Source organism: Pelobates fuscus, chromosome 13 (assembly GCF_036172605.1).
Source record: "Pelobates fuscus isolate aPelFus1 chromosome 13, aPelFus1.pri, whole genome shotgun sequence".
NCBI classification, from domain to species: Eukaryota; Metazoa; Chordata; class Amphibia; order Anura; family Pelobatidae; genus Pelobates; species Pelobates fuscus.
In genome coordinates, this window is record NC_086329.1 from 9,385,023 (window position 1) to 9,400,237 (window position 15,215).

Here is a 15,215-nt window from a genome sequence, read left to right on the forward strand (position 1 = left end):
ATGAGGGGATACTGCTGGCTAGGAGTAGTGAGGGCTGGATTACTGATATATGAGGGTATACTGCTGGCTAGGAGTAGTGAAGGCTGGACTACTGATATATGAGGGGATACTGCTGGCTAGGAGTAGTGAGGGCTGGATTACTGATATATGAGGGGATACTGCTGGCTAGGAGTAGTGAGGGCTGGATTACTGATATATGAGGGGTACTGCTGGCTAGGAGTAGTGAGGGCTGGATTACTGATATATGAGGGGATACTGCTGGCTAGGAGTAGTGAGGGCTGGATTACTGATATATGAGGGGATACTGCTGGCTAGGAGTAGTGAGGGCTGGATTACTGATATATGAGGGGATACTGCTGGCTAGGAGTAGTGAGGGCTGGATTACTGATATATGAGGGGTACTGCTGGCTAGGAGTAGTGAGGGCTGGATTACTGATATATGAGGGGATACTGCTGGCTAGGAGTAGTGAGGGCTGGATTACTGATATATGAGGGGTACTGCTGGCTAGGAGTAGTGAGGGCTGGATTACTGATATATGAGGGGATACTGCTGGCTAGGAGTAGTGAGGGCTGGATTACTGATATATGAGGGGTAGGAGCTCCTTTGGACTACACATCCCATCATGCTCAGTGAATGTCTTGGCTGAGCACTGTGTGAATTGTAGTCCAGGCAGTGGGTTGGCCAGTCTAGTCCCTGATCCCCAGGACTGCTAGCACTACAGCTACGAGCAAAGCCTCCTGGGAGTTGTAGTTTTAGCCCAGCCCCCCTTAGAGCCCCATTCCCGGAAGTGTCGTAAAACCCGAGGCGGAAGCCTGGTCTGGCAGTGCCGGCGGTCTCGCTTTGCGGCCGCGGTGAGAGCGGGAGGCAGGCCGGCCTGGCTGGGTGATGAGGGTCCCGGAGAGCCGGCAGTGAGAGTCTCTCAGCATGGCCGACACCCCGTGTGGGAGCAGCCTGGCCGTCAGCGGCCCCCCCGGGCCGGAGGAGGACGAGGGCCCCAAGGGCCACCACCGCCACCATCACCCCCACCATCACCACCACCAGCTCAACGGCCTGATCAGCCCCGACCTGCGGCACCTCAAGGCCGTGTCCCTGCCGGGCCCCGGGGAGCCGGACACGCGGACTGCGGGGGCCCCGAACGGGCTGGACCGGGCCCCCAGGAGCCCCCGGGGCCCCGAGCCGGCAGACAGCTCCCTCCCCGCCGGCCTGGCCGCCTGCAGCCTCCGGGAGGAGCCGGACATCCGATACGTGCGCTACGAGTCCGAGCTCCAAATGCCGGACATCATGAGACTGATCACCCGAGACCTGTCCGAGCCCTACTCCATATACACCTATCGGTACTTCATCCACAACTGGCCCCAGCTCTGCTTTCTGGTAAGACATGGCTACTGGCCCGGCCTGGGGGGCAATCAGATATATATATATACACACTGCTTATAATGGGCCACAAGCCAGGCCTGGGGGACAACCAGATATATACTGCCTATAATGGGCTACTAGCCCGGCCTGGGGGACAACCAGATATATACTGCCTATAATGGGCTACTAGCCCGGCCCGGGGGCAATCAGATATATACTGCCTATAATGGGCTAATAGCCCGGCCTGGGGGACAACCAGATATATACTGCCTATAATGGGCTACTAGCCCGGCCCGGGGGCAATCAGATATATACTGCCTATAATGGGCTAATAGCCCGGCCTGGGGGACAACCAGATATATACTGCCTATAATGGGCTACTAGCCTGGCCCGGGGGCAATCAGATATATACTGCCTATAATGGGCTAATAGCCCGGCCTGGGGGACAACCAGATATATACTGCCTATAATGGGCTACTAGCCCGGCCCGGGGGCAATCAGATATATACTGCCTATAATGGGCTAATAGCCCGGCCTGGGGGGCAATCAGATATATACTGTCAATAATGGGCTACTAGCCCGGCCTGCGGGGCAATCAGATATATACTGCCTATAATGGGCTAATAGCCCGGCCTGGGGGGCAATCAGATATATACTGCCTATAATGGGCTAATAGCCCGGCCTGGGGGGCAATCAGATATATACTGCCTATAATGGGCTAATAGCCCGGCCTGGGGGGCAATCAGATATATACTGCCTATAATGGGCTACTAGCCCGGCCTGGGGGGCAATCAGATATATACGGCCTATAATGGGCTACTAGCCCGGCCTGGGGGGCAATCAGATATATACTGCCTATAATGGGCTACTAGCCAGGGCTGGGGGAACGTGAAATATATACTGCTTATAATGGGCTACTAGCCAGGGCTTGGGGGAGAGGGGCAATCAGATATATATTGCTTATAATGGGCTACTAGCCAGGCTTGGGGACCATATATATTGTGCTACTAGCCAGGCCTGCAAGTTATTGGTCACTGTAAGCCATGTCACACTTACCAGGGGTAAATTTATACTTGCTACAGCCTCACTTTCACTCGCTAGTGACCAGTGGAAATTTTGAGCCATTGTGTGGTATTAATATCATGACCTCAAACAATAGTATTGTGATGTCATAAGACCAGTCTGGGGGCCCTTGTAGTACAGAGAGCTGAAGCATGATGCAACACCTAAATGATATATGTAGTGTTTATTAGGATGCTAGCAAGTAGGTCAGCATGCGCTTGCTAGGATTTCCTGATTGTAAAAAATGAACTCATGACCTGGTAGACATGTTGTCTAGCAGTGTTTGTAAATTCTAAGGGCCTAAATCCATAGAATCCATGCAGTTTGTGTATCCATCTATAGCTGTATGTAGCTGTATATCATTGGCATATCTGTCCAACCTCAATGACATTGACTGAGAATGCTTGCCTATCCAACCCCCAGCACACTCGGTCAACCAGTGTTGTCTGATTAAAATACACATTTTTAAAGTGTAAGTGTAACAGATGCTCTCTTTAATTTTGGGAATGTCTACGGTTGGTGGCTTTGTGCAGCAAGCACTGCACAGACTAGAACGCAGCCAACCGACCTCACATTACTGTCAGTGGTAGTACATATCCTATCCCTGAGCGGGGACCCAGCCGAAAGGTACCGTATTTTTCCGTGTATAAGACGACCCCTATTCTTTGAGCCCCAAACTAAAAAAAAATCTATATTTTAAACATCAAATAGCACAACTTTGATATTATAGAGGTGAATTCTGAGGGAAAACCACACACTTCTGATTCTCATGCCTCCCCTATGCTACGGTACTCTGTGAAGTTAATGGCTCTATAGTGTATGCTGGAAGACTACAGCTCCCACAATGCATCAAGTGGTGTGAGGGCATGCTGGGAGACTGCAGCTCCCACAATACAGCAGGTGGTGTGAGGGCATGCTGGGAGACTGCAGCTCCCACAATACAGCAGGTGGTGTGAGGGCGTGCTGGGAGACTGCAGCTCCCACAATACAGCAGGTGGTGTGAGGGCGTGCTGGGAGACTGCAGCTCCCACAATACAGCAGGTGGTGTGAGGGCGTGCTGGGAGACTGCAGCTCCCACAATACAGCAGGTGGTGTGAGGGCGTGCTGGGAGACTGCAGCTCCCACAATACAGCAGGTGGTGTGAGGGCGTGCTGGGAGACTGCAGCTCCCACAATACAGCAGGTGGTGTGAGGGCGTGCTGGGAGACTGCAGCTCCCACAATACAGCAGGTGGTGTGAGGGCGTGCTGGGAGACTGCAGCTCCCACAATACAGCAGGTGGTGTGAGGGCGTGCTGGGAGACTGCAGCTCCCACAATACAGCAGGTGGTGTGAGGGCGTGCTGGGAGACTGCAGCTCCCACAATACAGCAGGTGGTGTGAGGGCGTGCTGGGAGACTGCAGCTCCCACAAAATAGCAGGCGGTGTGAGGGCGTGCTGGGAGACTACAGCTCCCACAAAACAGCAGGCGGTGTGAGGGCGTGCTGGGACATCACAGTAGTATTACCTCTGATCCCTATTTCCTCCCTCATAAATATAAATCAGAAAGCAAGACCTATCTGAGGTGGAGCAAAACTTAATATGGCTGCTCCTTTTATGGTGTGGCATGTCTCTGGAGCTCCGTTGGTGGTAAGTGCTGATGTCTGCTGCAGCTCCCACACATATAGGGACCTCTTCCTCCTTGCCACAGCATTCAGAAGTGGATCGACGGGAGGGAGACCAGGTATGTGTGTGGGCCGTGGCACACCGCAATGTAGCAGGCACCATCTTAACTTGGGCACCGCTCATAAGTTGTTGGTTTTTTTTTTAACCCCTGCAGTGACATTCCACGTATAAGACGACCCTCAATTTTAGGCAAAGTTTTTGCCTGGTATCAGAGTTCTCATATTCTATTTTTGTTGAATATCCTATTTCTGCCTAATTGTGGCTGGGGCAATTGTGTAGTTGAGCTTATTTTTGCTATCGCATTGGTGTTGGCAGTATTTTATTAAACCGCCCACCCATGCTTATTTTTTTAGCACTGTAAAAAAAAAAAAAAGAGCTACCTCCATGTCTAGTTTGTGCCAAAACCCAGGTTCTGCAACTTCTACAGTGACCTCCCTCTACAAAGACCAAAATATAGTGGAGTCTTCTCAGGCAATCTGGTCTTATTGATTTACAACTCAGAACTGTAGTATCAATAAACCCTTTTGTGATCCATGACTTGCCAGCTGTTTCTCATTAATTAAATAATCTGAAAGTGTCAGCTGCTCTGACCCAGAATCACATTTCCTAAACCATCACTTTCATACTATTTCATAGACTCCGAAAGGAAGTGCTATGGTGTAAATGTTTTATTATATACAATATATGTACTGACATAACTGGCGTATTTATTTAACGCACGTTGTTACAGATCCCATTAACACACTGTCAATGGGTTCAGTGTCCTCGGCAATTAACATTCGTCATTAAATGTGCATTAGACTGCTTAAATGCTATTTTGTAATATATACCTTGAAAATTTGGTGTCAAAGAATAAATTCTAGGAACGCTAGTACATTTTATTAGAAGGTAGACCAGATTTGTTTGCTATTTAATTTGTGAAAGTCACACAATGCAACATTGATGTGGTGCTCCGTAACCTTAAAAAGAATATGCACCCTTTAAACACTCACAAAAGCCACTGTTATTATAAAGGATGCTAAAAAAAATGTGTGCAGATTGTCCTGGGAAATCGGGTTGACCCAATGAGCATTGGTTTACAGTCGCACTGAGGGGTTAAGGACACATTCCAATCCTCAAGTGCCATAGAATTAATAACAGGCCTCTGTGACAGGTGAACTGCGTGGTCACGTAATTCTGCCAATTCCAAGACACCATAAGTAGGAGTGAGGTTACAACTGAACTATTGTTATATTACAGCTAAACAGCTGGCCGGGAGCTAGGTCAAAGTTGAAAATATTTTAAAATGTAGAACCAGATAAAGAGACAGTACAATAGCGCTGGAATACTTTGGAGAGTCCTTATTAACCCCTTAAGGACCAAACTTCTGGAATAAAAGGGAATCATGACGTGTCACACACGTCATGTGTCCTTAAGGGGTTAAATGAACACTAGTGTTAGGAATACAAACATGTATTCCTAACTCTATAGTGAGGAAGTGGCTGTTTAGGTGGTCAGCCACCTTTTGATGGCAGTAAAGGAGTAGTTACCGTTTCTCCACCACCGCAACGTTCTCAGCGCGGATGGACCCACATCTATGGTGGATATCAATCTTGAGCTCAGCCAATCCAATGCCTTTTTTTTTTTTTTTTTAATTCTTTATTTTTGTTGTGCATATAGGAAAGAATACAGGCAAGCTTACTGTATGCCACATCAGCGTGAGCAAGCATCAATAAACACGTTCAATGCATTGAATGACATATGAGGAACATGCACATTTTTGTAATTTATGGTTAAACAAGCTTCAACATTCTGTGTGTCTGAGAGGGGTTACAAGATAGGATGGGGTATTAGGGCACGTGTAATATTATAGTGTAGCTGCTTTAAACTAGGTTGTGGAGGGTTCCTGGGTTAATGAAGCATGTATACAGGCTTAACAAACAACCCTAATACTGCAGCACTCGATATTGAGGGTGGGTCGAGGTTTAGGGACCCAGTGGAGGTTGTGGGCGCATGCAGTGGACTTAAAACATAATAGCACTGGGGCACATTTAAAAGTAACAAGCTCTAAATAAAATGAACTGCGGGCATTTTGGACTGAACCTGCTTCAGTATATTGTGGAGCGTGATTAGTCCTTGTGATAGTTCATGTGAGTCACCCCACGCCAACTCTGGAGGCTTGGTGCAGGAGCCCTGTGTGTGGGCCATGGATGGGCCATTGCTGACCTCTGTCCCTGTGTGAGACCACCCTTGTGAGACCGCCGTCGTTCCGATCATCCCTGGAGGAGATCTGAGATGGGGTGGTATGTTGTGGGCTTTGAATCCCGGGTCCCGCCGGGTGGAGCAGGTGAGTATGTCGGGTTTTGCTTCTCTTCTGTGCCATGTGCCTCCGGTGCCGTCTCATGCGGTGTTCCTGTCTCTTCTGCAGCTTGGTCCGCCACCATGGTGATGAGGCCTGTCCTGCGGGTGAGACCTTCGGAGCGTTCCTCCGAGTTGGAGGCAGCCGTTTTGTCGTTTGGCTGTGTGGCTGTTGTGAGGTAGGAGGCTGTGTTCTACCCTCTATCTTGAGCCAGAAGCTGGCGAATAGTGCGTCAAGCTTCTGTTCGAGTCCGTTGCTTGTCCCCTTTGGACCGGGAAAGCGCGTGGCGGCCTCCATGATGGGTGTCACGCTTGGTAGTTTGCAGTTTGGAGTGGCTTCGCCCTGCGCACTCACCGATCCGGGTTTGCTTCTCTGAGTTGGACCGCGATCACCCCCGACGGTCCGGGGGGGGGGAGTAGCGGGGCTGTTGCTCATTGTGCAGCTTCACCATGCGGTTCCTGACCGGGAGGTCGGCCGCCCCTCCCGGCTGGCGCGCGCTAGGCCCTGCGTCTCGAGGAGTACGGCAAGCAGGCTTCAGGTGGGTCACGGACCACTCCATCGGTCCCCATCCCCATCGTGGGTCAGGGAAGTAGAAGTTGGGCTTCATTTATAGGCTTTATGTAGCTGTAAGTGCCGTTAGTCACCCCGTTTGCTGAGGAGCTCTGCCTAAGCACGTCTGTCCTCCATGCTAGTCAGGCCCCGCCCCCCCAATGCCTTTTTTTAAAGTAAAGCATTATCTTTACAAAGCAGTTTTGGTGTATAGATCATGCCCCTGCTGTCTCACTTCTCAATTGTTTATGCAGCCCCAGCCACACCTCACTGTACATGATTTACATAGCCTTCCTAAACACTTCCTGTAAGTGAGATCTAATGTTTACACTTCCTTTATTGCAAGACTTGCAGAATTTAGTTCTGGTTCCAAAGTTAGTGTGCTTGCTTTGCGCATACTTGGTTGCATGTCTTCTGGCAGTGAATAGACTTTATCCCAAACCTGTGAAAAACTATGCTCCTTGTGTGCGTTTCACCATCTGGAAATAATACCCAAGCCTAGCCCACAACAGAAACCGCTAGCCCAGCTGGTTCCTGCTGACGGGGATACAATTTTCACTCTCCCAGAATTCGGTACATTTTCTGCAGTCTGTATCCACCAAAATATATCACGGGCTGAGGGAATATGCTCTTCTCGCTGAACGCTGCCGGGAGGGATGTAGTTGCTGGTTATATGGGGTAAAAAAAAAAGGATCCGCGGGTTCCAAGTGTCTTGTCTTCTAGGTTGGTAATCTACCTGCTCAACTGCAAAGGATGAGGCTGCTACCTGTGGAATGGATGCTATATTATGTGTTATTTGTATATCTTTTCTTTTTGGCAGCCATATTGTAGCCTATAGCGAAGTACCTTTTTGCATTGTTAAAGTATCACTATAGGCACCCAGACCACTTCAGCTCAATGAAGTGGTCTGGGTGCCAGGTCCCTCTTGTTTTAACCCTGCAGCTGAAAACATAGCAATTTCACTGAGTGTTAATCCAGCCTCTAGTGGCCCTGAGGGTGGGGGACCTAATGACCCTATAGTGCCAGGAAAACGAGTTTGTTTTCCTGGCACTATAGTGCTCCATTAAGCCCATGTTATGATTAGTAACCAGTCTATAATTACAGCAAGCTTCCCATGGTTCCTGACAAATATAGGATTTATTGACGTGTTTTTTTTTTTTTTTTAATATATTAAATTCATGAAGTGATTGTACATATAGATTAAAGCCAACTAGATTTCCTACAATGTGCAGTAGAGTTACTTACTAAAGGGAGAGTTCAAAGTTCATTTTAACTTTAAGGCCAAAGTTGCCGGTGACCAGTTCTGCTGTTTTTACATTGAATTTCGCTTTAAATTCACCTTGTTTTCTGACTAAAGCTGGCTTCATTGAGTCATTTTTACAGGGGCACCATAACCACTACATTTTGACTTAACCCCTTAAGGACCAAACTTTTGGAATAAAAGGGAATCATGACATGTCATGTGTCCTTAAGGGGTTAAACGTGTGTATCCCAGGAACTTGTTAAAAAGGTTTATTTTAAAACCTCTGTTTCACTTACAGCTGAATTGAGGCTGTGCAACCATGATCTATTGGAGGGAAGCTGTACAGATAGCACGTCTTGACATGTAGCGTTTTTGTAAGACATACACTTTCGTCACATACATTATGTAGAAAATGGAACGCCCTGAGTCACGCCAGCAATATAATGGCTTTGGGTGGGGTGTATTCAAAGTAATCAGCTGTGACAGGCCATCAGCAATGCGTTAAACCACAAAAAGTACATTTATTATTTAACCATCCTGCTCCTGAATAGAAACACCGCACTTTGCCGGTGGAAATCTCTTTCTATTAAACTGAACCAGTCATGCTGCAAAAGCATTAACAATATAATTTATAATAAAGATAAATTCTATAATTGCACTAGAAGCGCTTATGGTTTTACTTAATCTCCAGCGTTCGAGATCTGTGAGAGTTTAAGTAATAACCGCCCTCCAGTTCTGATTTTATTATTTAAAGTTATTGTAATAGTTTTGTAAGCATATGTCATTGTTAAAATTGTTTAATGGGTCTTAAACAAGTTATCAACTTGCACACACTGTAGGTCCTTTGGTGCCCCCTGGTGTTCCTTCAAAGAACTGGAGCTTTGTTCAATCTCGGTGTCTTTTATCTCTGTCCATAATTAGTTATTTATATTCCACAGTGCTATTTAATAGGTAAACCTTTGATTCTACCAAAACAAGTTTGACATAAGGGTAAAAATGAGACCCTGTGCACCATAACATCTTTTGTTTCTTGTATAGGTTATGGTATATGGAAGCCTCTCTGCTCTCAGACTGATGGGCTGTCCATATATATGACTATGATCTAGCCTGAGATGCAATCTCGTCTACTGGCTCCACTCACAGAACTGTCAAACACTGCACGATTGATAATTAAGTTAACAGTTTCTGAACTAATAAATTGTGCAAAGACTCCTCTTTAACTGTGCAATCAGATAAACTGGCCCTTTAATAGAGTGAATTTCTTAACCGTGGAAAACCTGAAAACCTTTATCTACTTTTTTTTTTTTTTTTTTTGGTGGGCAAGCATGGTTTATCGTGGTTTGTATTTATATATGCATTTTCCAGAAACCTCTTAAATTATACGTTGCAATGCTTGTATTTCAGGCCATGGTGGAAGAAGAGTGTGTAGGTGCCATTGTCTGCAAGCTGGATATGCACAAAAAGATGTTCCGGAGAGGTTATATAGCCATGTTAGCGGTGGATTCCAAATACAGACGGAAAGGCATTGGTAAGAAAACCGCATTCTGTTTCTCATCTTACAGATCTTAACCCCTTAAGGACACATGACATGTGTGACATGTCATGATTCCCTTTTATTCCAGAAGTTTGGTCCTTAAGGGGTTAAAGGGACATTCTAAGCACCAAAGCAACCTTATCTTAATGACACAGTTTTGCTGTATAGATCATACCTCTGCAGTCTCAATCTCTGCCATTTTAGAGTTAAATGACACTTGCTTCTGTTTATGCAGCCCTAGCCACACCTCCCCTGGCTGTGACTGACACAGCATGCATGGAAAAAGGTCCCATTTTCAGATGTGACAGCACTGTTTACTTTAGAAGTTTTTATCTCCTGCTCTGTTAATTGAACTTTAGTACATGCAGGAGGCTGCTGCAGGCTTTTAACAGAGCAGGAGATAAAGAATTCTAAATTAAATTAAACCGGCTATGCCAGGGGTTGGCAACCTTCGGCACTCCACATGTTGTAGACTACATTCCCCATAATGCTGCTAAAGCATCATGGGAGGTGTAGTCCAAAACATCTGGAGTGCCGAAGGTTGCCTGTGCCTGGGCTATGTAATAAAGAATAAAGTTTAAGCACCAGATCTCTCTTTACAGGACTGTGTAGGTCACCTGCAGGAGCGGTGGGACTAGAGCTGCATAAACAAAAGTGATTTTACTCCTAAATGACAGAAAATTGAGCAGTGAAACAGCAGGGGCAAGATTTATACACAAACTGCTTCATTAAACTAAAGTTGTTTTGGTACTTAAAGTGTCCCTTTAAGCTAGCTGTTTCGTTTCAGCGGAAAAAAAGTGCTTATGCACATCTCCTAGGAAGACGGAAATATGTGCTTTTAAGACCTCGTTAAACTAATAACAAATGTCTTTAATCTACACATGCAAATGTGGTATGTACTCTGTAAGCTTATATTTGTTGTGTTCACCTAGATAGTGGAATCTTTCCTTGGAGAATTAGTTTTTTGTAGATTTTATAATTGCACGTTTACTGCAAACTTTGAGTTGTCTGGCGCTGCACAGCCTCCGTTTCACCAGATCCCTAATTTTCTCTCCTGGATTGAGATCTGTGGGAGTAAATGGAAGTTTGTTTTATTTTTAGGAGCTAGCTTTAGATGGCACATACCCCCTTCTGTAGTATCTGTAGCCGTAATGCATGGGTATACTGTGATATCTAGTTGGTGATAAGGAATATAATGTATGGCCAATAATATCCTCCAGTTAGTCAGCGGTTGAACACCTGATCTTAAATGGAATATCCAAGAGTTGTAATCACTAAAGCTTATTGGGGCTCTCATTGTACCTAAATCCTTAGTCACCGTACAAATAGTCTTAAACAGAAAACAATTGGGAAAAAAAACCATAAATGGACAGTTTAGATGTGCTGCAAAATCCATTCACTAAAGTGTTTTGTGTCTTTCCCATCTAAATTTCAGGTACAAATTTGGTAAAGAAAGCTATTTATGCCATGGTTGAAGGGGATTGTGATGAGGTAAGTCATTTAATTCTAATTTGCTCTATTGTTCCATATTGTTGACATCACCTTTTACTTATGTGAGTGCTTAAACATGCTAGGATATACTGTTAAATGATTATATTTCAATTTGTGAGGCTGGATAAAAAGGTATGTTAACTTTATCTTCGTTGGGGGATGTCACCTGGCATAGATCGGGTTAAGGGTTACTCCATGCCTCCTAACCACTAAACCCCGCTGTAGTGTTTGACGTGAGGAGTATCTAGCCCCGTTACCTTATAATAGATTGTCCTCATACCTGGGTCCGCACTGTCCAGCTGCTTTGCTTATCTGGTGGTGTGCATCCAGCTTATGCAGAGCTGCAGATGCCGATCCCATCACCATTAATTGGCTGAGGAAGTCAGCTGACCACTCTCCGCCAATGAACGGCATTCTGTGCAGAGAAACATGCACAGAACTAACATTGGCCAGCTAGGAACTCTTGTTCTGGGATTGCTAATGGTGCCACAATTACGCTGCCAGAGGTGGAGTTACACCTCCAGCAGTAAAGGGGATTAACTCTATATGTGCAGCATTTGATAGCGATACACCACACATACAGACTGCGAGCACCATGACCACTTCAAACACTGCAGTGCTTAGAGTAACTCTTTTAAAGAATGCTCCAAATGTTTAGTTTTAAGGGAACAGTGTATAGTTAAAGCAGGTCATTGGTTTTATGTGGGGAGATTTACTATGCCTAAACTGGTGCTTTTTTTTAGGAACATTCTATTGGTTTCCATGGTGATTGCCCTTTATTTAGCACTTTGCCCCAGGATTGCACCTGTTTGCCTTGGTACATCTCCCCGGTAATGTTTGATACGTTTTAATACGCAGTGGACATAACTTGCCTCACTTGGATAGTGAGTGTCTGTCAGGGGACACTTTAATAGCCACAGTAATTTTTATTTTTTTTCTCCTATAAATTATCGATTTTAATCGTTTGTTTTGTTTTGATTTAATACAGGTGGTCCTGGAAACTGAGATTACAAACAAGTCTGCTTTGAAACTTTATGAGAATCTTGGTTTTGTGCGAGATAAGCGCTTGTTCAGATACTATTTAAATGGAGTAGATGCACTGCGTCTTAAACTATGGCTGCGTTGAGAAAGAGAATGTCAAATCAAGGAGCAAATTCCCAGTGGATGCTCGGACAGGACATCCCCTCCATGCAGCTCTTCTGTCAGTATCCCATTGCGTCGCAAATATTTGTTGCACTAAGGCATGGCGCATTTGTCCTAAGAGCAGTGTTTCGAACAGCAGAGAGACCTTTTGGTACCAGCAAGATGTGCCAGTGGCTAGCCAAGACATATTCATTAATTTGCAAATCTACTGACTGCGTTAAATAAAAACAAAAAAATATATGAACATTTATCAGAGACCTAATGTGAGAACTGCAATTACAGAGATTACAGCAGCCAATGTAAATTGTAAAATTCTATAAATGTACTAACATTTCATACAATCCTTGCCATAGTTTTCTGAGGAAGGACGGGGAGGAAAGCTTACATTTTAGGTTTTAATTTCCAACTTTAAATTTGCATTCTTGAATATTGGTACCTCGGTGAATAGTCAATGGGGGAGGGGGGAATCAAATGTATTGTAGGGTGGTGTGTGTGTGTGTGTTACAATAAGTAACGGTAATTACAGTCTGCCAGTGCCTGTTTGGGGTCAGTAAAGTTTGTCCTCACCCTCTTGCTAACTGCATGCTTTTCTTCCCAATCGACTTTACTTTTATTTAAATTTACAGTAAATTATTTCAGATTTCGATAATTTAGACCTTTTTTTTGTTTTCCCAATCATTTGAGTGGTGATTAAAGGAAACACTCACTTTTTTTTTTTTTTCTCACAAAGTGTAAGCTATTTAGGGAATAAAACAATCATTTAGCTGCTAAAAAGGATATAATAACAAAAAACAATACTATAACTTAAATCTATGCTGGTTCTGGATGCACTTTTCTTTACGAATGAGGGGTTTTAAAGGAAAAGAAATATTGTAAATTTGGTATGATTTTATTTAATACTGTTATTGCAAAAATCTCTAGAGAATCCTTTTTTCCCCTCTTATTTTTTCCCCCTCTTATTTTTTTTCCCCTTTCATCTTCCCATTTTATAGTCTTTTTAGGGGTTTTCCCCCCCATACAATTTTTACTGAGATATCCGCTTCACTTTATCCTAAACATTCTCTTTTGTCTTTAAAATAAATCTAAAAGTTCTATTGTATTACACTGCATCTGCATTTATTTCATGTTAATCTAGAAGAGACTGTTCTTCACTGTAGGATATAAAGTAATATTTTCATTCACAGATCTCACAATTATACTATTTAATATATGTGTATTTTTATTTTTCCAAACAAAGCCAGTATAAATGTTCCTTTCCCCCTCATTTATTCTTCATTATATCTCAGTTTTTTGGCAGAATTTTTTTTAAATGTTTTTTGTTTAATGATTTATAGCCACCAATATTTTTATGAATCTTATACCTACTGCTAAGTACTGATTTTCAACTTTAAAACTGTACAGGTGTATGATTTATGTCTGTAAATTAACAGGCCTTCTAAGCAGATAGAAATAATTTAAATGAACGAACCCATTCTAAAATATCAGATTTACAGTAATTCTTTATATTTTCCATAATTTGTTTCAATACTTTGTCAATATTAAGTTTGAGGAATTCATTTTGGTGCTTGCTGTTAAATTAGTTTTTTTTTTCTGCTTGTGTGTTCAGCGTTTGATCTGTCTCCAACAGAATTTGTACTGTATGTTAGTGTCCTATATAATGAAAATCAAAACAATTTCACCCATTTCTGAAAAGGTAAAATCACTTTTATTGAGATCTTAACTTTTCCATAAACGCAATGTTGGATCATAACTTAATTGGAATCATTACATTCTAAATGTCACTAAAATGCAAAACAAGATTGTTCTTAAAAAGATCATTAATATATTTCAGTGTTGAATATATTTGCTTATTAAATGTTGTATTTTTTTTTTTCCCTCATCTGCCTTAACCCTTTCAGTGCTGAAATAATAAACCATACAACACAATTGCGGTTTTTGCAGCTCTGAACTGGTTACTTTCAAGTACTCGTACATTCTGCAAAACATTGCATTACTTTTAGCACTGAAACGCTAAATACAATTTTAATGGGGTTGGTGTGCGTTCTAAAATAAACCTTGTTCTGCTGTGTTTTTGGTGATGTAGATATGGATTTTGTTTAAATTATGTTCTTGGCTGCTGTGCATCTTTGCTTTCGATAAAGAAACACTGACCAATAGAAAGATGTGACCAGTTTCTAAAGAAAGTTCTTTTTTTTCCTTTTTTTTTTTTTTTTTAATTTGTGTGTTTATTTGTATTTTTAATAGCACATGTTTGGTACAATTTTAATGTATTAAGTGAATGTCTAAGCTGAGTACAGCTCAATTACAAAGAGGGTATTTGTGAAGAGCGGTTGTAGTTTACAGGTGGTGTTGCTAATGGTGGCATCATTTACACCAACTAAATATTCTTACATATTCCCCAGGATTTCCCCATGACTTCAAAGAGGATTGTTTCCAATCAGGCCAGGTTAGTTTATACTGACAGCAAATACAGACACGTTTATTATTTTTAAATGGAATTCCACACATCCAATCTCCCAAGGAAAATTGTCCCGTCATTGGTCAAATCGATCAGATAGTACATCCAACGCGTGTAGTCAGACCAACTCTCATAACTTTATCATTGGAATACACACACCTTCTTGATAACTTTTGTTGTGGACTTTGTATAATTTGCAAAGACCCCCAACGGCTGCTGGTGGGCTTTGAGCAGGGACAGGTGAGATTTACTTACCTGATCCTATCCCTCGCAGGTGTCGCCATCTTCTTCCAGCCATCCACAAGAGTGCAGGATCCTCCGTAGACACCATTTATATCTCTGCAGGCAGGTAGATTGACGCTTCTAGACGGCGATAGCT

The 15,215-nt window shown here is 43.6% G+C and overlaps 1 protein-coding gene across 1 annotated transcript; it reads left to right on the plus strand.

The window, feature by feature from the left end:
- Positions 1–807: 807 nt before the first annotated feature.
- Positions 808–14,460, plus strand: NAA30 (N-alpha-acetyltransferase 30, NatC catalytic subunit). Its single transcript, XM_063439230.1, has 4 exons — positions 808–1,372; positions 9,615–9,738; positions 11,180–11,235; positions 12,224–14,460. Exons 1-4 carry the CDS (start codon positions 926–928, stop codon positions 12,359–12,361), a joined length of 765 nt encoding a protein of 254 aa, XP_063295300.1. The 5' UTR covers positions 808–925; the 3' UTR covers positions 12,362–14,460.
- Positions 14,461–15,215: the final 755 nt, after the last annotated feature.

Coding starts and splice junctions, on each gene's coding strand:
- NAA30 (XM_063439230.1), top strand. CDS start 926: ATGGCCGACACCCCGTGTGGGAGCAGCCTGGCCGTCAGCGGCCCCCCC. Junction 9,739..11,179: donor ATACAGACGGAAAGGCATTG/GTAAGAAAACCG, acceptor TCTAAATTTCAG/GTACAAATTTGGTAAAGAAA. Junction 11,236..12,223: donor TTGAAGGGGATTGTGATGAG/GTAAGTCATTTA, acceptor GATTTAATACAG/GTGGTCCTGGAAACTGAGAT.